This window comes from Fundulus heteroclitus, chromosome 21, assembly GCF_011125445.2.
Source record: "Fundulus heteroclitus isolate FHET01 chromosome 21, MU-UCD_Fhet_4.1, whole genome shotgun sequence".
Taxonomy (NCBI): Eukaryota; Metazoa; Chordata; class Actinopteri; order Cyprinodontiformes; family Fundulidae; genus Fundulus; species Fundulus heteroclitus.
Genome location: NC_046381.1, coordinates 21,374,987 through 21,402,010, shown reverse-complemented (window position 1 = coordinate 21,402,010; position 27,024 = coordinate 21,374,987). Strand labels below are relative to the sequence as shown.

The 27,024-nt window shown below is 39.9% G+C and overlaps 1 protein-coding gene across 11 annotated transcripts in view; it reads left to right on the top strand.

Moving 5' to 3' along the window:
* The window catches only part of arhgef4 (Rho guanine nucleotide exchange factor (GEF) 4), a 155,513-nt gene that overhangs the window by 44,950 nt on the left and 83,539 nt on the right, over positions 1–27,024 (top strand). For all 11 annotated transcript variants that reach the window (XM_036125239.1, XM_036125235.1, XM_036125233.1 and 8 more), the window contains one exon: positions 13,534–13,685. In XM_036125239.1, coding sequence (XP_035981132.1) covers positions 13,534–13,685 — 152 coding nt within the window. The remainder of the gene's footprint in view (positions 1–13,533; positions 13,686–27,024) is intronic.

Below are 27,024 nucleotides of genomic sequence, written 5' to 3'. Positions count from 1 at the left end.
CCTACATGAATGCAGACTGAAACAGCGAAACAACATACAAACATGTTCAATCTTTGTTGTCTATAGGTCAATGTTTCAATTAATCTTTAAGTTAAGGTGACCAGATTTCTCTGATAAAAACTGGGGATTTCTGATTTTGTTGAGAATCTCTGTCTGGGGGTTGGTTTGTTTGGCATGATATGCAACGCCGACGGGGCGGGGAAGGTGCATTTGGCTCAGCTCTTCTGCTATGTGGGGACGTGGCAGGACTGTGTAAATTCACTCGTTGCGCTAAACCTTTTTATTCCATCATGATACACTAAAATTAGGGACATTTCCGGGGACAACCTTTGCTGGGGACAGGTCATCAAAATCGGGGACAGTGCCCGGAAATCGGAGACGTCTGGTCACGCTATTTTAAGTGGTACAGGAGCAGGATAATTTAGTGAGCCCTCTTGTGGCTATAGACGGTAATGTTTACTCCTTTGTTTATGCTGGTCAAGAGGAATTACCATTTAAATTTGATATTTAAGTCACACCTGAAATATAAGTCGCAGGATCGGCCAAACTATGAAAAAAAAAAAGTGCAACTTATAGTCCGAAAAATACGGTATAAAGTTTATCATTGTTGATGTTATTATTAGTAGCTAAGGAGGCCAATGTCAGTTGTGGTGAGGGAGTTCATTTAGAGGGACAGGATAGTGCAAGTCAGGATATAGTTTTGGTTTTTGGTCCCTAATGTTAACTTCATGATAAGTTGCTTTTTAGTTATAAACTGAAAATACTTTAAAATGATATCATTAAATACATACACACTGAATTGTTGAAAAAAGTGTTTTAATACTACAAATAAAGTATGTCAAAATTATGGTTCTGCTTGCATCCATTGGATGAAAGGCCTCTCCAAACCAGGCTCCTGGGCAGAATTTCAGCCTGCCTCTTTCAAGCAGGTTCTACTTCAGTGATTTCTGGATAACACAGGTGAGGTAGTAATCAGGCCTAGTTCTGAATAGTGAAACTGAACCAATGAAACCAACGAAATGCGCTTGGTTCAGGGTGGTCAGGTTTACAAAATAATGGAAACTACTTTTTCCAGATCTGGTTTATTTGAAAAACCTTTTTCCCTTTAGTAACTGAAATATTCATTTAAATGCAAATGGCATGATTCTTTAACTTGAAGATTTACAGTTTTCTGAATGATTATTTGCACACTTTTCAACCTCTTAGGGAGTGCTTTAACCTTGCCTGTAAGAAGAATAGTCGCTGTATCTGTGTGTCCACAAACACATGAGAGTCCATCTTGTACTGCTCCCACTTCAACCATTTGCGACCAAACTAAAAATGATTTGGGACAATCCCGTTACAGATGGAGGAGACTGTGACAAAAGCAATAGCTTCCGGGCCCACAGCCGAAACAGAATAAACATGACAGTGCAGGAGGACGCACTCGTAGCTGGTGATATCACATCTGTTTCGTCAGAATCCACAATTACTTCTTTGAAAGAAGAACAACAAGCAGTTCTTTGACTATCTTACCTTGTTGTGGTTTCTCATTATGCCTGCAGCTTAAATTTTCATTTGGTACTGTGATTGGCTAAAACCAATCTTTGGTAGCTGCACTAGGTGTTGCTTCGCCCAATCAGCTCGTAAAATTCTGCTGAATGTCTCTCTTTCCCCGAACGGATTCAAATGGAACAGTCCCAGATTGATAATGAGCAGAGCGGAGAGTACTACACACTATCAATATGGCTGTCCAGGTTAGGAGTGTTTGTCTAATGCACTAATGCAACTGCACAATAGTTCACATCATCTGTAAAATGACTGCTATGTTTTGTGCTTTTATGCTAAGGGCTATTTGCACACTTTTTTTTAGCTTCTCTGGAGATGTTATTGGTGTATTTAACTATTTAAACAGTATGTCTGGACTTGTGTCTGTGTGCTCTGTATGAATTCTGAGCTGGCGTCTCACCAAAATTTCACTAAGGTTACATAATGACAACAAACATTCTTGATTCTTCAAAAATTGCTTTTTTATCCACTCAGGTTATCCTTGTCTGATATTAAAATATGTCAGATTATCTTAAATATTAATGTATGACAAAAACAACAAGAACATAAATGTGCAAGAGGTAAATACTTTTTCGCTGCAATGTAAATGTTAAACTGACTTTGGATTTATATCTTTTATAACTGACAGCAGTAACCAACGTTGTTACTCTCATTATTTGCTGTTTTTACAATATTTGTATCATGTCTCCAGGGTTTAGTATCTAGGCCAGTCGTTGATGGGCTGCACGCTGGCATAATGGTCAGCTTGAAACACCCCACAGCAAAGCTCTTCCAGGTGTCTCTGTTTCCATTCTGGGTGTTCTTCTTGTGCATGCTTTTCTTTCATTTGGATGCACCTACAATCAAAAATGTGCCTGTTAGGTCAGTTGGTGTCTAATGTGTATCTGTTTGTTACCTGTTGACTGCTTAGATAGGCCTCAACCACCTACAATCTTTCAAATTCTACCTGAAAATAAAAAAAATATTTTGATCCCATATTTCTCCTTAATCCAGGTGTCAATTGGTCCAGAGGTGAACATTCACAGTTAAACATAATTTAAACCTGCTGTGATAGAGCCAGTTTTTTCCCCTATAATATAGAGGAGAAAATAACATTTATGTTGCATATTTAGCATTTCATCTGCCTTGTACTTCGCCACTCTGCAGTGTGAGCCTCTTAGGATTATGTGGATGAATGCTCCTAAAGCCCTGGGTTAGCCGGGAGCAGCATTGCCTTTCACTTTTAACCTGTGATCTGTGTTTTTAGACTGGAGAAACCCTCTGCACATGCAAGGAGCTCCCCCTCTCTGAAAAATATCACTTATCAGTCAGGGTGTTACACTGCCCTCATCAGGCCAATTCCTGTGACATCCACACCCCTGGTGATGTCTGTGATGGTGTAGTTACATTATGTGGTGTAATTAATCAAGTGCTCCTGTATTTATCTATGCACTAGCATTTTAACAAGCCAGCTAATAAATGTCAATTTTTGGTGAGATGGAACTGAAGTCAAGTCTCTCACTTCCATTTGTGGTTCTTCCAAAATGTGTGCCATTAGAAACTGAATTTGAATTGCCCATAATAAATCTGTATATGCAAAATTTGATATGCAATGTATTGATTTGAAAGTGAATGTAATTTAGTTGGAAATGTATTTAATTGTTTGAAACTGAATAAGCTTGCTTTGAAACTATTTGTATTTCTGAAACTATTGTATTAAAAATTCAGATAGTCAAATTTCAATTCTGGAATTCAATTTCACTTTCAAAATTATTTTTTTTGTGCTACACATCCAGGTCCTTGAGAAAGACACACACACACACACACACACACACACACACACACACACACACACACACACACACACACACACACACACACACACACACACACACACACACAAAGAACAACCCGAGCAACCCCAGTCGTAAAAAATGATAAGAGAACAGCAGAAATAGTGCACATGAACATTATTATAATCATATTAGGATAAGAATTTTTTGTTTTATGTTGACAGTTTTATTATGTGTTTCACTGGCATAATTAAGTCATTTGAAATATAAATGTCAGATAACATGACAACATGACACTATTGTGACCAAATAGTAACCTATAGTATAATAATATAGTGTTTCTGGTGACTCTTTACTTCCTGTAATGAATAAAAAGTAACATGAGCACTGGCATTGTGATTATTATTAAAATATAGGCCATTACAGAATATGATGTTATTCTATTGTTTTTCTGACAGTGCTGCAACTTGTAGTAAAGGATTGCATATTGAACTCAAACTGTTCCTGGTGACTTGGTTTCCTACAGTATAATAAGCCAAAAGTAGCATCTGACTAGTGATTGCAGAACTTTTTCTGAAAGTTGTTTCTACAAGCTATCAAGAAATAAAAAGTTAGGGATTTTCCAGAATTCTAGAACTTCCTAAAAATGTTAAACTGTATACTGAACATAGTTCAGAGTCACATGGAAAGTTTAAATTGTCAAAGTAGCTGAAAATCTACTTTTACAAAGTATAAAATAGGCTGGAATACGGATAGTAATTGCTCATTATCACATTATCAGTAATTAATGGTCAATTGTTTTACTCTTACAGAGGCTTGACTTTCCTTTTTGTACCATGAACATAAAATATAATATATATTAACCAAAAAATAAATAAACATGCAAATAAATGAACATAAGGCAGGGAATCCAACAAAAACTTTGTTTCAGTATACTGCACAGATGTAGGCTTTGCTGGGGTCCGGATTTGACACACAGGTTGCATGGTACCACCGGTCACAAACATCACACTGGACCTGGGAGTAAATGCAATAATTAAGATAAATCTCTATATGGTGTTCATGGGACACCTTGCAGTTACAGGGAACCACAATAAAATAAAGTACCTCTTTAGGGGTTTAGATTATTTTATGCTCTGAAATTATTATGTATATTTTGTGTTCTTTTTATAGAAGGTAAAATAACTCACTAACAGATTATTGGAAAGTTTTTTGTTATTTATTGTTGGCTTTGACCAGCAGAGACTCAATGTTTAATAGAATAAAATCAAGCTTCAGGTGAATTTATTGTTGGACTGCAGGTCATGGATACACCAACCCCATCACACACTAAAAGTAACAAGCTGTGTTTTTGTAGTTTTATGTTGGAAAAAAAGCTTTCATTGCTTTCAATAATCCCCAAGACAGAGATCAGTGATTTTATCAAAGTCAGAATGGATTTTCTCTGTTCTCTTCTCATGAGAAGGAGAACAGCAGTGGGACACATGTTCCATCATGTTCATATCAAAATATCTCATGAATCAGTGGACATAATTTAATTAAAACTCTCAGGAATTAATTGTTAACTTTATCTCAGACACAAAACAGAGTCATTGTAAATCAAATTTGCTGCCATATGTAATAGACGTAAGCCCACACACAATTAGTTATAACAGTTTGACAAATATTAAGTCAAAAGTTTTACAAGCAAAGAGTTATTATTAACACATACTGTGAGCACTAGCATGTCTTCCGAGAACTCACAATAAACCATGACATTTCATATAAAGCCAACGACATGTTGGACCAGATTAGCTAAATTAACATCCTCTTTCCTAATAAGATGTTTGTTAAAAGCCACCGCACCCTGTCGGACAGACACATCAGTGCTGGTGGGCTCTTGATCGGCAAGAAACCCCATTGCTCATCAGAAAAACATTATAAAGGAGTTTAGGTTCACACCCATGCAGGGGCCGTACACATCCAAACTGTGACATCAGTAGAGAAACTGTGTCACCTCCGGGGTGTTATCTGGTAGATTTGAGCCATATCCTTGTGTCCGGTGCCATAAGTGTGGCATGAAGTTCTGGGTTAAGCGGTTCATTCCACTTGGCCCAGATGATATCTTAACAGACCCCCTGATGATGTGCCAAAATGGCACATCACCAAAGATGATCAACCAGACCTGGACCAGTGGAACGACAGCTCCCAGGCTGTCCCTCTCCAAGAACAGTCAGTCATTCCGTCCAATCCAAGCACTTCAGCTTCCGGCTTCCAGAGTCCGTCGATCTCCACATAATCTCTGCTGGTGTGCCCAAAAGGCACATCATAAAAAAACAGTTCAAAGAAATGGGCCGGACAAGCATCAATGGAAACTTTTTAACACCAATCAGCATGAATAATTCATAATTCAGCATTTATCACTCGAGACCACAGTCCCAGCATCTTATCTACAATTTAGGGTTCAACTAATTGAGCTAGGCCCGTTTTAGGTTCCTAAGTGCACATTATTTTAATTTTACATTAGACTAGGTAAGCTAAGACTGTTCAGTCACCAAGATCAAATCTATCTACTCTTCCCCCACCCCGAAAAACCTCCTACTTGGTCCTCCACTCTCCATTCCCACGGATAAACATCCATCACTTTCAAACCTCACAAGTCCAAGAGTACCAGTAGGGGGCATCACAGGGCAGGCTGGGCCTCCCCAGAAAACGCCAACTGGTCTAAGAAATGGTAAAACCCAGTCAGGGGAACCCCGCTCTGGGCCAATCTGAGCAAGAAGACCCCGTATTGAATCTGAAATTTTTCATTAACAACTAATTTAAGATCTGTGATCCTGGTTCTCTTTATATCAAAGCTAAAAGATTGCAAGAACTGTAGATCTTGGTGTGTGTGTCCGTAGCAGACAGTTTCCATTCTTAATCATAAAGCCATAGCGATCAACATAATGCAACTGTCATGGTTTAGGTTTCGTCTGCCTTTAGTGTGCAATTCACTCAGCCCTCCCTCGCTCTGCTCCATACACTAATTAGCCTTAACTCCCCGTCACCTGTCAGGCAGCAATTAACCCTGATCTGCCATCACCTGTGTTCACCTCTTTATAAGACTCACCTCTTTCTGTTCCCGTCGCCGGTCCATAGCGTTCACTCCCGCTCATTTCTCTGCCAGTATTCTTGTCAGCTCCGTTTTGTTACCGTCAGCCTGAAGACTCCTTTCAACCTGGTTTTTGTTACAGTCAGCCCATAGACTTTCCGTCAGTTTGTTTTCTCCAGAACACGGCTCAGACGTTCAGCTCTCCGGTGCACGGCTCTGATGTTCAGCTCTCCACTGCACGGCTCAGATGTTCTGCTCTCCTGTACACGGCTCTGATGTTCAGCTCTCCACTGCACGGTTCAGATGTTCTGCTCTCCTGTACACGGCTCTGATGTTCAGCTCTCCACTGCACGGTTCAGACGTTCTGCTCTCCAGTGCTCGGCTCGGATGCTCAGCTCTCCAGTGCTCGGCTCAGATGTTTTGCTCTCCAGTGCTCGGCTCGGATGCTCAGCTCTCCAGTGCTCGGCTCAGATGTTCTGCTCTCCAGTGCTCGGCTCAGATGTTCTGCTCTCCAGTGTTCGGCTCCAGAGTTCCTCCCGGTCAGTCTCTCCACACGCCTCCTGCCGGCCAGCTTCTACACCCTACACCTCCGTCTGTTGAAAGACTCTGGTCTCATCATCCATCTTCCACACAATTCAATAAAACTCACTCATAAGAACTGACTCTGTGTGTGCGTGCTGTGTCCGGGTTCATCCCAGAAAAATATCCTAACATTATGGACCGGCCAAGGGATGAACCCGAGCACGCACAGAGCCTGGTGTAGAAGCTGGTAGGATCTGCCTCGCCTCCGGTTCATCTAGCCTGGGTCGCCGTACGGCGACTCCTTGCCTCTGTTTCGTCTCGCCATGGTCGCGGAGTTGCGACGTCACGCTTCCGGTTTGTCTGCCGAGGTCGCATCCGCGACGCCCCGCCTCTGACTCTGATTCCTGGATCGCCTTTCGCGAGGTCCGCCTCCCACGCTGCGCAGCAATTAAAAGACGGCGCTCCTCGTCGTCGCTGCCCAGAGTTAACTTTTGCTGCTGCCCAGCATATTCAGACTTTGCTGCCCAGCGCCTTCTGGTTTTTGTTTAGAGTTATTTTTTGGTGTTGTGTTTTGAGTTACCTAACGTTCCTTAGTTCTTCAGTGTTTTCTTTGATTTCTTAGAGTTCTTAGGTTTGGTTTGTTGTGTTCTAGTTCTGCTTTAGTTTCTAGTCTTTTTGTATATTTTTACTGTTTTAGAATAATTATTTCCACCTTCTGTTCTTTTGTTTAGGCTCAACCTTAGTTTTTGGTTTACTTAGGATTTTTTTGGGATTTATGTTGCTTTTGAGTATTTGAGTTTTATTTAGCTTTTGTTTATCCAGTTTGGTTCTATTTTTTAGATTAGTTTTCTGAGTTTTTGTTTTTGAGTACCAGTTTTTACCTTAGACTTCCTGTTTTGATTTTTCAGTTTTTTAGACCCTGTAGTTCCTGTTCTAGTTTCGTAGCCCTGTAGTTTCGTCTAGCACCTGTAGTCCCAGTCTAGCCCCTGTAGTTTCTGTCCTAGCCCTGTAGTTCTAGTCTTGTTCTGTATTTGTTTTTTTAATTTAGTTTTGTTTGTCTTTATTTTTTCCCCCCTTAGTATTTATGTGTCTGGGTTCCTGCGCTGTATGGGTTCCTGCGTTGGATGGAGTCCAGCGCTCTCTAAGGTCCCTGCGCTCTCTAAGGTCCCTACGCTTTCTAAAGTCCCTACACCCTTCTCCTGTTTTCTTTGTATGTTTTTGCCCTGTTTAGGTTAGTTTAGTTCCCTTCCGTAGTTGTTTTGTTCTGTCTTGCCCTAGTGTCTCTGTTCTGTTCCCCTAGCCCTCTTTGTTCTTGTTGTTCCCTTGTTTAGGCGCCGCCAGAGCCCTCCGGCGCTCCCATGTCGCCGGCTGAGCCCTCTGGTGCACCGACCTGTCGCTGCCCAGCGCACGCAGGTCGCCGCCAGAGCCCTCCGGTGCTTAAGTCGCTGTCTGTGCCCTCTGGCGCGCTTGGCCTGTTGCTGCCTAGCTCACCCTCTAGTTCCCTGATGTTTAGGTCTTGGTTTCCTGGCGTTTAGATTTAGTGTTCCCCGGCGTGTTTAGACGCCCTTTGTTCTCGGTTCCCCGGCGTGTTTAGACGCCTTCTGTTCTCGGTTCCCTGCCGTGTTAGAACACCCTCTAGTTTCTGGCGTTTAGACTTCTTGGTCCTGAGCTGTTTCCTCCCGGTCAGTCACCCATTACTCCTCCTGTCAGCCAGCTTCTGCACCCTTCATCTCCGTCCATAAAGACTCTGGTTCCTCTCGTCATTAACCCTCCATTCTGTTCAATAAACTCACTTCAAGAACTAGCTCTGTGCGTGCGTGCTGTGTCTGGGTTCATTCAAAGACAAATCCTGACAAGGTTGTATAAGAGGTAAATGTTTTCACTAGTTTATGTCAGCTTTTCACTAGTGTTTGTGCAAGGTTTTCACTATATTATATGGAAGAGTTTAATTTAACATGTGTATATGGAAGTTAATTTTGATTTGTCACTGGGGGCACCCTATACTTTCACATCCAGATATTCCCGCTCACAATTATTTTGCTCTCAGCTTAAACTCCTACACTTTAATCATTAAAGTTCAACTATATCAGCAGCAATTTTTCTCTGTAATTCTTAACCAAATTTCAGTTCTTGCAATCTTTTCAGTTCAAAGTTCTCTGCAACATTACTTTATTAGTTTCATGGGTACTGTGTCAAGGTTCATCCCATCACATTTAACACACTTAAGTCTCAACAAGGAATTGTATTAAAACTTTTTAGAAACTTCTTGCTGAACCAGCCTTAAAATACTTCATATTTTTCTGAAAACCCCAAACAGAAAACCCTTACGTTTGTAAAAGAAAGCTCCACTATGTAGATTTTCAGAATATTGTTGTGATGTTAATCAGCATTCCTATGTATCTTTTGTCTTTTGAAAAGCTCAGCTGAGAAAAGGGAAGTGTGTGCATGCCCCAAGCGTGCACAAAGTCATAATTGGTTGATATTAAGGAAGTAGGCGTAGCCTAGGGGAGGAGACAGGAAGTGGTTCTGTGAATCAGTTTCAGCTTGACGTGCATCAAACCAAAGGACTTCTAATTTAATACACCTTTCACCTAAAGCAAAGAGCAATCCTAACCCCATTAATTTCCTATTTTTAAGGATTTCTGTTGGTTTTAACAGACAGTTAAACAGTTGCATTTCATGTCCCACTGTTTGAACCTTGTTTGAAATAAACCTTTAAACTTTAGTATGCTGTGAACTGTAACTCATTGTTTCTCTTAATAAACATATCCCCCTGATCATTTAACTGCTCTATACAGCCTCTGTGGAGGAGTCAAGCTGGAGCTGGATAGTGATAGACTTTCCATCAAGGACACTTGCCTGCCGGAGGGACGGCCTTCATGGACATACAGATTTCCACACAACATGCACCCAGACACACATATGCTCACAAATACAGATGACTTTTACCTGACCAGCACTCAAATGTTTACCTTTCTGCATATATGTGTCTCGTCACTGATTGTGCTTTTCGTGCAAATGAGGTTTTTTGTCGGATGCTTTTGTGTGGAAACACAAATTGTGCAGCACCTGTCTTTTTTTATCTCCCTCCACTCCCCCAGTGTTAATCTTTCTTCAACAGATTCAAGGGCAGCGCCTGGGGACCCCGTGTAAAGCGGGGTCTGGGGCAGTTTGGAGGAACGCACCTAACGGCTGCGCTTTTTAGCAGCGGCCGACTGGCTGCGTTCCTTGGCAACGCAAGGCCTCAGTCAATCGTTCCCCCAAAATGTTTGTTAAGTGTATGTGATGGACGGTTGTACTGGAACTGAATTTTCGATTGCAATGCAAATTGCAGTTGACTAATAAAATTGATTGATTGATTGATGATAAATGACGATAATTATTTGTACCTACATAGTCATCACATTACTACTCATCACATTACTAATAATTAGAAAGCTAAAAATTAAACAGAGATACCAGGCTTGCATAATCAGTGTCAGCACAATATTTCTTCTGTACAGAGACACTGCTGAGGTATGTTAAAGGCTACCGACCCTGCCGGCGTTAAAACACCCTAAGTGGACCCAGCTCTTTTTACCCATCAGGTGACCCCCACTTAAATATTACCTTGAATGTAGGACGCATAAAACAGACAAGTATGCTTTTTAGTTATATTTTATCTACTAAAGACAGAGAAACAGTTACAGACACATCAGCGCTGATGGGCTCTTGATCGGCAAGAAGCCCCGATTGGTCATTACAGAAACATTATAAAGGAGTTTAGGTTAACACCCATAAAAGGCCGTACACATCCAAACTGCGTCATCAGTAGATAACTGTGTCAACTCCGGGAAGCAATCAGACAGATGGGTCATTTCTTTGTTGTCCGGTATTATCCAAGTGTGGCAGGCAGTTCTGGGATAAACAGTTCGTTCCACTTGACCCCGTTGATATCTTAACAGGTATCAGTCGCAAACTGCAGAGATTCGTCTGCATGAAGTCTTTCTGCACACTCACGATTACGGTAAAAGACATAAAGATGTTGAACAAATCTATCAGGTGGGCCACAGTGGTGCAAGAGCTAGTAGGTACATCCTCAAAAAAATAAATAAAAAAAAGAATATCTATCTCTCTATCTATCTCTCTCTCTCTCTCTCTCTCTCTCTCTCTCTCTATATATATATATATATATATATATATATATATATATATATATATTTTTTTTTTTTTTTTTTTTTTTTTTTTTTTTTACTATGGAGCTGTAAAGAAAGGTCCACAAGATGAGTGTGAGGTTGATCTCAATTGTGCAAACCTCTTTTTCTGACAAAGATCCTGCAAAGTATAAAAAGAAGAAACAAAAATAGAGAGCAGTAACTACTCAGTGAGTGGAGTAGATAAAGAATACAGGTTCTGGCAGTATAGAACAAAATAGGAAACCTGACATAAGAACAAACACCGAGCTGGAGATTATGGCTGTGACAAGGAGGATTTCATCCATGAAAATTGAAAAATTACTGGTAGAAATGTGCCAAAAGCTGGTTAGTCCTTAGAAAACTGTTTTCAGGGCTTTAACATCAGTAAAACATTTTCCATTCATTATTGAGAAGAATACAATGTCAATAAATACTTCTTTTATTGTTATATTTTGAAAGATGCCTGCTTTTTTCCTACCTACTTCTTGATTGAATTAAAATCTCTTCAAATCCAGATGTGCCAGAGTAATTACTAATTTTGGACATAACTTAATAGTGTTTATTTCATTATATTAAGGATCTACTTCAAAAGATCCATTAATGCATTCTATTTAGCAACAAAAATGTGTTTCACAACAATAAGACAGACAACTGTTTTGAGTGATGGACTCATGAAGGTGTATTCTCAACATGTTTCCTTGTTGAGAATGTGGTTTAATGGGCATAAATGTTTATGAACTGAGATTCATTCTAGGTAATTCAAATTCGGTTTCTGATGGCACGGGTTTCTGCCTATGTTATGTGCCTTATTCAGTGTGTTGTGAATTTTACATGGTCTCATTCATTTCCACTAAATATACTTGCTCTATGGAAACAGCTATTGGCAAGGCAGGCGACAGTAATGGCTCCAATCAGGTGCAGCAGCAGGGGTATTTTTAGCTCATCAGGCAGGTAGCCACAAACACGTTAAAAGACTGTTCTGGGATTATAAGAAATAAAACGCCTGCTTTCTGTGGAAGCAGCCAGATAGTTCAACGATTAAATCGTATAGTTATACAACACTGCTCAAATCTGTAAAACAGATGTCCATATTTTAAGGCACAACATTTGCTGCTATATTTTTAAATACCTTTGTATTCTTTTGTGAGTGCCACGAGTGAATGGTAGTAATAACAACAGCGTTTCGCCTAGAAATTCTGTCTCTGGGGAGGAGGGGGTCTTTCATCCACTTAGCGTTTTATTAATACCACAGAATACAGCTTTTTACGAGCCATCTTGTGTCTCTCTTAACCTTTCTCTAATTTATCCATCTTTCTGTCTGTATCATGCAAATTTATACATGGTTATATTTCTTCCTTCCTACTTCTTGATTTAATGAAATTCTTTTTAAAATCTTCACCTGCCAGAGTTTATAATATTTTTGAGCATAAAGTTATTAAATTCTAATTTTATGACATTTGGGATCTGTTTCTGATCCATTCTGGAGTTTATCTTGCAACAAAAATGGGTTTTGCAAGTATAAAGCAGCCATCTGTTTTTGGGATGGACACGAAGGTGGATTTGTGTTTCCAACAGGCAGACTTTTGGTTATTTGCGACAACCAAAGCAAATGGTATTTTTGTAGGACATTTGAAAATGACCAGAGAGCCATTTACTTGTTGAGAACGTGCTGCACTGACCACTGATCGAATTTAAACATGCATGATCATCCTAATATTTGTATAAGGCAAACATTCTCAATATATTGAAGCAATCGGGGCGCCACGTGAAATACACAAATGTGTCCTTTTTCAGTTGTAACAAAACAGAAAAAGGGCGTATTTATGGTGTTGGACCACACCGTTAGCCCCCCCCCCCCAACCTCACACACACACACACACACACACACACACACACGCTTTCCCTGGAGGTCGAGAAGAGTATGGAATTCTGTCAAAGAAATTAAATGAATAACACCTGAAATACATGTGTCCGCAATATAGTTCACATTGTAAAAACATCTTTCAACTCTGTTGCTTTCTATAGTTATTCAATTTATTTGAATATTCCCTGATTTAACTGGTTTACTCTTCTTATAAGCAATATATTCATGTGATTCAATACTTAATTATCAGGCTTTTAGGATATTCAAGTTAACGAAGGATTCTTGGAGAGACACCTTTACATTTCAAAAAGAGATACTAATTAAATCTAAATCTTAATAAATAAACTTTTAATCTTATTTAAACAAGGACTTCAGCATTGACTTGAATTATTTGCTGTCCCATCCCTATGCTACTTATACTGATTCTTTGATACATTGCTGCAACAGGCTGAACATCACAGTGCTGTTCCTATTTACTGCAATCTGGTATACAATGTTGTTTTGGATTGCTAAAATATAACTGCTACTTTTTACTTTCCCTGTTTTTTCTCACTCATCACTCTGTTTTCCCTACATAAGCGTTGGTTGTTCCTGATGGGGCATCTGAAAAGACTGGGCATGGAGATGAATTGGGAAGTGAGGAGGACTTCTTGTATGAAGAGTTTCGTTCTTCTGGACATCGATTTGGACATCCAGGGGGAGGTGGAGGAGAGCAGCTGGCCATCAATGAGGTAGTCATTTTGGAGATAATGTTTTCACAACTATTATATGGGTTTTTCTCAGTATCATTATTAAAACCTCTACAACTTACATCTGCCAATAAAAATGTTTGCATCCTATCTCCACAGTAGATAATAATTTGTTGAAGTTTTATGGGAAAGGCCACTTCCAATATAAACTTGTACATAAAAGGATAGTTGTGTCCATATTAGTCAGAAGTTGTGCATAACAAACATTTGTAAACTCATAATTTAAATCGCATTCAAAAGATACAACATACAGGTTAAATAGTTACAACTTCAATAACTAATAAATACAAATTTCAAGTTTAAATTTGTGCTTTACTCTTTATGAACACAAACAGCAGCGGCTGCTTGAGAATACGGATTTTTTCTTTGAGAATACGAATTCACAACAGTGGTCTGACGTCACGGTTTCCAAGGCTGGTTAATGGAGCACAGAGTGCGAAGATAGGAGCCGCGCATGCGTTCTTCAGACTGACCGTCTCAGAATGCACCGCGGCTGCAGCTTGATTCCAGACAGCGCAGAGCTCACAGTGGTAAGTTAAACACTCCCTTTTCTGCTGCTGCTGTTCTTAAAAAGTACGTTTTCAGATCCTTTGAGGCGAGAACATTATACTTTTAAGCTTCCCTACGTGGCCTGTTCACAGAGTTAGTGCGTAATTTTAATAAAAAGTCCGACATTGAGCGTCTGTGCCAACTGGTAGGTTTTTTAAGATTGACAGCCTATTTCCTACTTTTATCTTTAAAAAAACAACATTGAGGATGGTATTAAACATGTGATCACGTTGAAATTGTGACTATCTGTAAAGAATTAAAATGAAAACATAATTTTTATATATTAGTAACAGTAAAGGGAGTAGGGTTAAGCTACTTTGTTGTACCTACTAACCTTCACAGCATTGTTCATTAAGGAAAAGTTATTTCTGTCTGCCCACCTTTACAGCGATTAATCTATAAATTATGTGCAGTTAGTTCAGTTAATTATTTCAGTTAAATGGTAGAAACACCAGAGAAGGGAAGCCATTTGTTACATTTACTATACAACACTATACATTTTACCTTTTCTTTCTTGATAACTATAATAATCTGCATGTTAAGCAGGTATAGTTTTATGCTGTGAAAAGGTGAGAATTGAAAAAACAATTCTGGTAACATTTGGCATTTTTTATTTACAGGAAGAAACAGAAACAGAATATGTGAGGATAAACACCTCTGTGCCAATCCTCCCAATATTTTTTAATGAAGGGGACCTGAAACCAGCCTTCTAGCTAAACAGGGCCACCATCATCCTCCTCCTTCAGCTGCTGTCCATTCAGAAGGTCCATGGATGGCCACAGGAGATAGAGGTGCTGGTGACCCTCTACTGGCTGGTCTGTGGAGCATCCTATAGGGAAACAGTTTGCCAGTAAGATCTCTTACCTTCTTGTCCTTAAATAGAGCCAGCAATGAGGCACAATTGATAAATAGATTATATTCATTGGATAGAAGATAAAGACATATCAGCATATTACCTAAATTACAAGTTAATTTTATATTTGGTACAGGTCTAGTGGAGGCACGCTACAACAGGCACCACGCCAAGGCTGATTAACATCATTGAGCGTGTCTTTGGTGGTCTGAAGACACGGTGGCGTTCCATCTTCTTAAGGGTGTTGGAGGTCTGCCTGACGTTTGCCCCAAAAGTAATCGCCGCCTGCTGCATCCTCCACAGTATTTGTATAGCAGCAGGTGACCAGCTAGACGTGGAGGATGAGGAGGTTGATCCAGAGGAGGAGGGCCATCCAGCGGCTGAAGACAGGGAGCTGCTCCAGCTGGCTGCATGTTTAAGTGAACATGACTACACCTGACCTAATGTAGATCAGTTCTAGTCATGTTCACATGCTGCTTCATTTAATTTTTTCACCACCTGGAAAAATACATAAAATAATGAGTAAATAATTTCCATTCCAACTATTTTTAATTGTATGTTTGTAGGTGTTGTCTATTTGTATAAGACGTTAATAGAAGTTATTTCTTTGTTTTAAACCACGTTAGTAACTGTTAATTTGTTGAATATGTTACACCTTCATTCTGTTCCAAAGTTAAAACGTTTTTAAAAAATAAATATCTGTATTTTTTTCATATATTGTTACTATTGTTTTATCTTCCCTCTTTCTTCTCTCAATTCTTCGTGTCCTCACTCAGAGGAAACTCACTTAGATAGGAAAAACATTTATAGAATTTATTTATAGATTTATTTATAGATTTTATATTAGGGCAGGACGATATAGAAAAAAGCATATTGATAAAAAAAAATGCATATTGATCGATAGATAATTATCAAAAAGATTTAAAACCTGGCTCTTATAATATTGCTAAATGATTTACTTTTAATATATCACAAACAAACACTCAATCCCAATTTAATTCTTATTTAACCAACATTTTTAACCATAACTGATTTTTTTAATCAGTGTCGTGCGAGGCTGCACAGCTCGCGCTGCTGCAGGTGTGAGCGGCTGAGCGGCTTACGTGATGAAACAAGTTGGTTGCGTTACCAGACTTTGTTTTTACCGGTTCCTTGCAAGTTTTACAAATCACTGGTTTATTTCTGTCAGACTGGCGAACTAGTAAAAGCCCGTTTTGGGACCGTTTCCTCCGCCGCTCCTTGCTGCGACATATTCACATGCTCTGTGTTGTGGTTTGAGAGGGCGGCGCTTTGTAACGGCGTGCCTGGGTCCGCCATTACGATTGGTCGAGAGGAAGTAGTGACTGTAGCATCAACTAATATAGGCTAAGAGGAAGGAAGGAAAACTGTCTCTATAACCAACTTTTATCAACCCTTTTTCCCCCTCATTGTGCCACACACGTCTTTCAATTGATATATATTGTTATTAAATTATCGTCCAGCCCTATTTTATATGCTGCTGTCATCCTTGGGAGACATTTACAATTTATTCCAGCAATTATTGAGTTAATAAAGCAACACACGTCAGCCTGATAAACACAAAACAAATAAATCAGACTCTTTTTTTAAAATTACGCACCAACTCTGTAAATGGGGAAGCTTAAAAGTATAATGTTCTCGCCTCAAAGGATCTGAAAAAGTACTTTTTAAGAACAACAGCAGCAGAAAAGGGAATGTTTAACTTACCACTGTGATCTCTGCGCTGTCTTCTTCTTCTTCTTCTTCTTCTTCTTCTTCTTCTTCTTCTCTTTTGTTTATGGCGGTTGGCAAACAACTTATAGGTGCATTACCGCCACCTTCCAGAATGGAGTATGGATCAGACACTCTGCGCTGTCTGGAATCAAGCTGCAGCCGCGGTGCATTCAGAGACGGTCAGTCTGAAGAACGCATGCGCGGCTCCTATCTTCGCGCTCTGTGCTCCATTAACCAGCCTTGGAAACCGTGACGTCAGACCACTGTTGTGAATTCGTATTCTCAAAGAAAAAATCCGTATTCTCAAGCAGCCGCTGCTGTTTGTGTTCATAAAGAGTAAAGCACAAATTTAAACTTGAAAATTGTATTTATTAGTTATTGAAGTTGTAACTATTTAAACTGTATGTTGTATCTTTTGAATGCGATTTAAATTATTATGAGTTTACAAATGTTTGTTATGCACAACTTCTGACTAATATGGACACAACTATCCTTTTATGTACAAGTTTATATTGGAAGTGGCCTTACCTCATAAAGTTTGCCTGGAAAGTTCCTCCTATTTAAAAATGATATGGGCGTTCCACTAGAGTCTATTCTGGCCTATTTTAAAGGCATACTATGCAACATTTTTCAGTTAATGAATGTGTTCCATACCGTTTTGGATGATTAAATGAGTCATTTCAGGTAGAACAAAGGTTTTCTCGGCCGCCCTGGTGGTCTGTGGGGGAAATACCGTACTTGCAATTGCAAGAGCCCTCGGCCCGCACCCACAGGCTCAGAAGTCTGTGCATCGCGAGAGTCGGTCTTGCTTTACGGAGAGAACTCCATGTGTTTTTGCCCCGCCATTCACTATATGCACACGCGAAAGCAACGACAAAGAACCGCGTATTAACGTCAAATAAACATGCAAGAATATCGAGTTTTATTATTTTATTTTTTATTTTTTTATTGTTTTTATCTTTTTTTTTTTTTGAATGTTGGCGAGGCGGTAGCGTGAGTTTGGCGAGGCGGCCGCCTCTGATGTTGGGTTAAAAAAAACAAAAAACCCTGATGTTCATACTTTCACTGCGTTAGGCGAACGCAACGAAAAGTGGAAAAAACGGCAGTACAAACAATGACTGTCTGCTAAGCTCAAAACAACCGCGCCTGGCTTGACGAAGAGCACTCCAGTCTGAGCATCTTTACGACAGTGCACTTTTACTTTCGCCCTCTGGGGGGAGCCTCGCTGGAAGATCAACACCGGTTGCAGAGTATACCTTTAGGAAGACAGTCTCCATGTGCTTTTCAATTAAGAAACCTAACAAGCAAAAACTTAAAATTCATATATGGAAATAAAGAATCTATAGTGACAGAATACAAATCCCTATAAACTCATATTGACCATACTATACAATAGTATATCTTAGAGAAGCAGCCCTCTGTCTGTACATGTATGATATAATCTTTTCTTGTGTCTCATATTGTCTGACAGTATGCACAAAAGCGGGCCTCTTACCATGAAACCAAATAAAATTAAGCCATTAAAGTTAATTAAATAAAATTCAGTTTATCAATCTAGCAACATTTTACAAAAGATCTCTCAAAGCACCTTTAAAAATCTATATTGAGAGTTGTTCGTCGGCATCAATCCCGGGTCTTAACTCATGTTTTGAAAGCTTCATTCAGTTTTGTTTTTTTAAAATTAATCTCCAAATGCTTTATTACATCAACACCAGGGCCACACATATTTGTTAAAACTGCCACTATGTCCTGACAGTAAAATATGAGACAGATGATGTAAAAAAAATCAAGCTCATCTGGCTCCTCCCAATGGTCCTACTGCCATTTGCAGAAATACACCACTACTGTTTAGAAACAGCCAATAAGAGCTAGACATTCTTCCCAGTTGATGGCAGTGTCAATCACTCTTGTGAACATGCTGCACATATCCGTTCCCCCGCATAGTTCTACCTTTAATTCAAGCTCTAGATTGTTGGTGGGCAGCAAGTGTGTGGAGAAATGGTGGAAAAACAAGCTGCTTTTTAGGAAAACTGCCAATTTCTTATGTGGCACCAGTTCAGAAAACAAAGACAAGTAAAAATTGAATCAGGACGGCAGGCTCTGCTGTGGGGGAGGAATTGTGAAGGGAACCCTGTAGCGTAGCAGAAAGCAGGGGGGAGAGACCTGGAAGGTTTGCTTGTTCAAATTTTCAGGCCAAGTCCGTGGTTTTGTCAAAATTCCTTCTGCAGCTTTAATAACAACTGCAAAATATCCCACTGCCAAACCACATTTGCACAGAAAGTTATCTTTATCAAAAGAAGCCTGATGTGAAAGACCATGTCCTATGAAAGGAGACTGAACTCATTTATTTTGCCACAGACGTCAAGAAGTGTCTGAAAACCAGGTTGATTGAGGTCTGTCCAGGAGCTACCTAGATATCCTTATATCAGGGGTTAAAGCTCTCTGTCGCTGCAACGGGTTTCCGTCAATTGGAAAACGAGTGCAAAAAGTTCCATCTAGACTTTTTATTCAAGGTTTTAAACTGAAGCTGCTCTCAACCAATAAACCTAGCAGAGCTGGGACATTAGCCAATCAGAGAGTAGGGCGGGTCTTTGCAAAGCAGACATCTGCCAGACTGAGGTTTATCAGTGTTCAATAATTTTAACTTTTGGAAGAACGTCTCAAACTGGCATGGATGAAAGTAGTGGTGGTCAAAGATTTTCTTTGGATTTATGCAAATCAGCAGGTCAGAAAGTTCAGCGGATTGAACAGCTGACAACAACTTCCCTCTGTAAGCGTGTCTGTCTGCTCTTGCAGTTAATAATGAGTTATCTCCACCTGTGGCCATGTCATCTGTCAGCCTCTATTCCTCGCTTCCAGTAACTTAGCTGAAAAACGCGGCGACCAACCAGGGATCTCCTCATGATTCCCTATTATGTTTTATTTAAAACTCAAAGAGTAGCATGCTAGCTCAGGCTAATTTACCATGACACATTTTTTTTTTGAAGGGTCGGAATGTGAAACAGTGTTTCCCTATTTGACTGGGTCAGATTCGGAAAAAGTAAAAAAAAAAAGTATTCCACTTGTGCTTTTCTGAAACAAAGAAGGCAGAGCTGCAGTCATCAGTGAGAGCTGCAGTCAGAGCGGCTGTCAGTCAATATGCAGCAGTCTCCACCTGATTAGCAGCTGCGCACCAGGACACTCGTTAAATAAAATGTCAAGGATTTTGATGCATACAGATTAGGGAAACTGTATGAAAAAATAAACTGCAGCTACAACATGGACTGGAGAATGAGTTCTAACTGGGTGAGGCCAGAGGTGATTGTCAGATTCACAGAGAGCTTTTTATGAAGTTATTTTTTTATTTTTACACGGAATGGAGCGCGATGTGAAGCCACATTGTAGAAGCAACTCGCACAAGAAACAGCTGAAAATGCCTCCTGTGGATCTATGGACTCATTTTTACTCCAACCCCAAAACACCGGCCAGACAGACAAGCTACAGCAGCCAAGATTACCTTCAACAATATTTAACTTTACGCAAAGGTTTAATAACATTTAATTAAAAATGTTCATCTTTATAAACAAGTTACGTTTTTTCTGATAAACTTTGATCAATCTTATAAAACTTTTTAAAATGTAACATCCCATCCATGGATTTTCTATACCCGCTTTTCCGTACAGGTGTTACTTCAAGCCGTATCTGATAGGGACAAGCGACTCGACGTCACACAGTGTCATGGGGGGCTGGTGACTCTTCACCAGTCAACGAGTGAGAGGTGGAGACACATCATGGACAGGTCTCAAGCCACAGGGCAAAGATTTAAGTTTTATTAAATTTAAAAAACTGATTATTGTAAAGTGCGATCTGTGTTATATTAAAATGTATGACCTCATCATAGTGTTGGTCATGTGACCTGCATTGTCCAGGTTGTGGTTGGCCTTGTATGATCATAGGATTGGTTTATATTGAATGGCAGGGATACAGTGGGGTTAATGTTCTGGTGTGCAAATATGCAGCTTAAGCGAAAATTCAGACTGAATAAACTCTATTGCCTACCTCCATCAATCAGGGACTCATCCACCTCCGACGCAAGCCAATCAGCTTTGAACTGCTCCTCCTCGAAGCCAATCAGCATCCTGGGTTCATCTTAAAAAGAACTCCACATCCTCGTCTCGGCCTTCTCCTCAGCGAGCAAGCGGTGGCTGCGCCGTGTCCGGTTTGGACTCTGACCGGTTTCAACCCACCTCCATCCCCTTCTCCACCTCCATCCCCTTCTCCACCATCGTAGCAAGCTTCGCCTGTCTTTCCTACGGTCCTCCTTCAACCTCGTCCCTATCAGAGTGTAATTCCTCCTGGACTCTTATGGAATTCCCAGTCACTCCTTAAAATGGTCCGGCAGAAGACCGCCATGCTGAGCCTGGTTCTGCCAGAGGTTTCTTCCCAAAGGGGAGTTTTTCCTCTCCACAGTCGCTTCATGCTTGCTCATCATGGACACTTCATGCAAACCTGTGTTTATCAAGTTGGACATCAAGCTCAAACAGTTCATCATATGGACTGAACAAACTTTATTTATCTCCACTCCACCACCAGTTTCAGACCTGGGGGGAAATATCCCTATTCTCATTCGCCTGCTTATGCATATTGAAGTATAATTCAGCGTGAATTTTTCCTGCTGAGGTCTGAGCGCCAAACTCTTAAAATATTGTATCAATAAAATTCTTCTAATTGCCTTTTCTTTCTGTGTGAGTTTTTCAGATTGAAATGAAAGTTAACCAGGTGATGTTCTGGATGTGGAAAGTGAAGGAGAGGATGGGGAAGCTGTCCAGGATGACACCAAGGCTCTGAACCTGGAAGGTGGCAGAGATAATTGTCAATGCATATTTTAAAAGTACCAGATTTGGTTATTGTTGACTTTGCACAATAAGCAAGTTAGGTAACTACTGTGGCATGATGTCCACGGCCTGGGAATATATGGGCTTACAAGAGAAAATTTTCAGTCAAACTGATTATTATTCCTGCCTTATGTTCTTTATATTCTATTTTTCAAGCCGTTGAGTTCTCTCTGTTTGCTTTTATTTTTTGTTTATTATTATATATATTCTTTTTACAATTATGTCACAGTATTTGCTGCAGACCTTCTATACAAGGTCATGGACTTTCAACTTATCAGTCTCGTGGATCTACTAGTTTTATTTCTCGGGGCAATTTTTTAGTTCAATCTGAAGGATACTGAAGCAAATGGATGAGTCATTAGTCGTTCATTATTTCGTCCCCTAACACTAAAAAAATGGCTGAACAAGTGGAGTGGAACGCTCTGTGAATTGGAGGGGGCGGGGTGAGAAGTTCCTCCTTTAGATTTAAAGATACCACACCAAAACTAGTTGCTCCAGAACAGGGGTAAAAAGGGGGACCATGGGAGTAAATTACTAAGGAATTCAGACCAAAGCATTGTAGGTTCACTTTAGAACATAACTGAAGGATTTCAATGTGAAAAGGAAGAACTGAAAAGCTTGATATGTCCCCCAAGTTTGTGGAAAGGCATTTTCATTAGGTAAATCCTAAATAGGTTTTTATTTATTGAAGTATTGATAATGTTATGTTACATTTGCACATGTTTATGTTACATTTGTACATGTTTATATTCTGTTTTTGAAAAGCACAGCCATATAATAGAGCTCTGAATTAGATAAATGCTGTGCATGCTCTATGCAGAACATAATATGTACTTAACAACATTCCCTGGTAGCTAGCTAGTTAAAGTCCCTGCAGCTTCAATTTACAGCTAATCTATCCAGTCTGATTGATGCAGTAGAGATCAACCTTTGTTATGCATTTGCTAATAAAGAGTCATGAGTGTTTTTATTGACACCACGCGTTACCGTGGCAAAATTTCTCTTTGGCTACTCCGGTTCACATCATACACATTATACATAATGAAGGCAAACTGACAAACAAACACACATTGAACAAGGGTTAGTTTTTTGTGGCGTTCAGAAGAGGAAATGCAAATGATTTGATCCTATTAAGCAGTATCAATAGTCATGCAATACCAGATAATATAAACAGGTCCTGATTCCACCCTCATTGCCTCCAGAGGACTTAAGATCATGAGTGGTGGTGAAGTGCTGCTGGCCTGTACTTGTATAGCACTTTATGTAGTCCAGAGGACCCCAATCAGTCATTCACTCATTCACAGCTGACGGTGGTGAGCTACATTGTAGGGCAGACTGACAGAAGAGAGGCTGCCATACAAACAGCACCACTGGGCCCTCTGACCACTCCGGCAGGCAAAGTGGGTAAAGTGTCTTGCCCAAGGACACAACAACTGAGACGGTTAGAGCGGGGGTCAAACCAGCAAGCTGCTCTTTTTTAAAACTTCAACGGCTAGGTCAGCTACGGCAGTTCATACAGTAGTCCATGTCAAAGACAGTCCTTGAGAGATAGAAGTGTGCTAATAAACATTTGCAAGTAAGAGGCAGTATAAATGATTTTCATCAGATCAGAAACCTGTTTATGTATGTATACAAGGTCCACATTCGCCAGTCGCCAAATGCGAGTAAATTTCCCGTTTGGCGAGTGAATTTCAGAGGGCTAGTTGCTACATGGCGAGTAAATGTTTGTACTAAATAAAATAAGAGCTCAGTCTAGACCCGCCTTCTACGGAGCTGGTTCAGCTTCTTTCACATTCAGAACCAGTCATGGCTGCACGCTGGATCAGAAAACAGATCTGCTAACCAGATACAGTCTGGTAATTAACAGCAATTAGTCTGTTTATAAGTTTCGTTCTTATTTATTCTGCTTTTTTTTTTAAACTACGTGTGCTGTGTCTCTGTGCTTCACCGCTCTGACTGCCTCCCCTCTCGGAGCCAGTTGCTTTTCTCAGCGACCAGCCTTCAAAACGTGAATCACTGCGTTTAATGTCCTTCCACTTGTACCAAAATGTCCCAATTAAAGTCAAAAGGAGAGTCAGTAGCCGTTTTCATGCTGTTTTGTTTTTAACGACACAGAACCAGCGGTGCTTCGGTGAGCGTGGTTCCTTGCGCTTGAATTCAGGTGCGCAAAATTACGTTACATGTAATTCAGGGGCACACTTTTAAATGTCATTTTAAGGAACTTGTAACACGGGGGCTTTAGCTCAGACCCATTATTCCTTCTCTCCTCCCTAAAGGAGCCCTTTACAGTCTTCATTTATGCATCTTCACCACTGTTTATCCTTCGCGTGCAGCGCACCGGGATAAAATCCAGCAGCTGGATCATGCGTAAAAACGCAGCGTGAACCCCTGCGTGCTTTAAGTGTTGCAGCTGAGGGAAAATGTTTGGATGTATAGGCCTAATGAAACTCCGCCTCATTCATAAATTAGACCAACACGGATAGAATAATGATAATCTGCAGTGTTTTTATTGCCTGGATGTGAATCTGATAATTCAGATTGTGTCTTTTATAATCAACTACAATATTTTCTTGTCAAAGTCAGGAAACAAAGTTTCTCTTCCAGGGTCCAGTCAGCCACGCCCCCAACCACGCCCCCAAAATTAACATAATCTCACTCTTAATTTTTATAAAAGCTGAAGTCTGGTCAGGATTAATATTTTGCCCGGTAAAAAATATGCCTGGCCAGTTGATTTTTACATGAACTGGCCAACTCGGCCGGTGTAATTTCAGACACTGTATATATATATATATATATATATATATATATATATATATATATATATATATATATATATATATATATATATATACACTACCATTCAAAAGTTTGGGGTCACCCAAACAATTTTGTGTTTTCCATGAAACGTCACACTTATTCACCACCATACATCGTGAAATGAATAGAAAATAGAGTCAAGACATTGACAAGGTTAGAAATAGTGATTTGTATTTGAAATAAGATTTGTTTTACATCAAACTTTGCGTTTGTCAAAGAATCCTCCATTTGCAGCAATTACAGCATTGCAGACCTTTTGCATTCTAGCTGTTAATTTATTGAGGTAATCTGGAGAAATTGCACCCCACACTTCCAGAAGCAGCTCCCACAAATTGGATTGGTTGGATGGGCACTTCTTGCGTACTGTACGGTCAAGCTGCTCCCACAACAGCTCAATGAGGTTCAGATCTTGTGACTGCGCTGGCCACTCCATTACCGATAGAATACCAGCTGCCTGCTTCTGCTCTAAATAGTTCTTGCACAATTTGGAGGTGTGTTTAGGGTCATTGTCCTGTTGTAGGATGAAATTGGCTCCAATCAAGCGCTGTCCACTGGGTATGGCATGGTGTTGCAAAATGGACTGATAGCCTTCCTTATTCAGAATCCCTTTTACCCTGTACAAATCTCCCACCTTACCAGCACAAAAGCAACCCCAGACCATCACATTACCTCCACCATGCCTAACAGATGGCGTCAGGTACTCATCCAGCATCTTTTCATTTGTTCTGCGTCTCACAAGCGTTCTTTGTGATCCAAACACCTCAAACTTGAATTCATCCGTCCACAACACTTTTTTCCAGTCTTCCTCTATCCAATGTTTGTGTTCTTTTCCCCATCTTAATCTTTTTCTTTTATTGGCCAGTCTCAGATATGGCTTTTTCTTTGCCACTCTGCCCTGAAGCCCAGAATCCCGCAGCCGCCTCTTCACTGTAGATGTTGACGCTGGTGTGTTGTGGGTACTATTTAATGAAGATGCCAGTTGGGGACCTGTGAGGCGTCTGTTTCTCAAACTATAGACTCTAATGTACTTATCTTCTTGCTCAGTTGTGCAACGCGGCCTCCCACTTCTTTTTCTACTCTGGTTAGAGCCTGTCTGTGCTGTCCTCTGAAGGGAGTAGTACACACCGTTGTAGGAAATCTGCAGTTTCTTACCAATTTCTCGCATGGAATAGCCTTCATTTCTAAGAACAAGAATAGACTGTCGAGTTTCAGATGAAAGTTCTCTTTTTCTGGCCATTTTGAGCATTTAATTGACCCCACAAATGTGATGCTCCAGAAACTCAATCTGCTCAAAGGAAGGTCAGTTTTGTAGCTTCTGTAACGAGCTAAACTGTTTTCAGATGTGTGAACATGATTGCACAAGGGTTTTCTAATCATCAATCAGCCTTCTGAGCCAATGAGCAAACACATTGTACCATTAGAACACTGGAGTGATAGTTGCTGGAAATGGGCCTCTATACACCTATGTAGATATTGCACCAAAAACCAGACATTTGCAGCTAGAATAGTCATTTACCACATTAGCAATGTATAGAGTGTATTTCTTTAAAGTTAAAACTAGTTTAAAGTTATCTTCATTGAAAAGTTCAGTGCTTTTCCTTAAAAAATAAGGACATTTCAATGTGACCCCAAACTTTTGAACGGTAGTATATATATATATATATGTGTGTGTGTGTGTGTGTGTGTGTGTGTGTGTGTGTGTGTGTGTGAGAACAAAAGACAACTGGCCTAAAGATTACACAAGTGACCCTACGGTTTGTACATTTATTATTATCATGAACAAACTGGAATCTGTCAGACACATCAGATTTAAGCCAGCCTAATGCTTTTTCCTTAATCCCCAAATTATGTTCAAGTCTTAATTGGAGAATATTGTGATCAACTGTATCACATGAAGCACTGTGATCTAACAGGACAAGTACTGAAACAAGTCCATTATCTGTGGCCATGACAATATTATTAATGACCTGCACCAAAACTGTTTTGGTGCTATAATGAACTCTGAAGCCTGACTGAAACTCTTCAAATAATTACTCATTTTCATAGTAATTGTCATTTCTATGTAATGGTTTACATTCTTGACTAGCAACTATATTCTCAAGAATTTTAGTCCAGAAAAGAAAATTAGATATAGGTCTTTATTTTGTTAAGTCATCTTGATGAAGAGTGGGCTTCTAAAGTAAACGTTAAATAACAGCTACTTTAAAAGCCTGTGGTACATAGCCATTTACTAAGGGTAGATGAATCATGTCTAAAATGGGGGCATTATTCAAATAGGCAAGGCAAGTTTATTTATATAGCACTTTTCAGTAATAAGACAATTCAGAGTGGAATCAAAGAGGAATAACCAATGAATTTATGGAATACTTCCTTAAACAACTTGGTTGGGATTAGGTTTAACATGCAAGTTGAAGGTTTAGATGAAGCTAAAATTTTAGACCTAAACTCAGAAAACTCTATTGTGTCTAAACAGTCTTGACACCGATTAGGTTTTAAA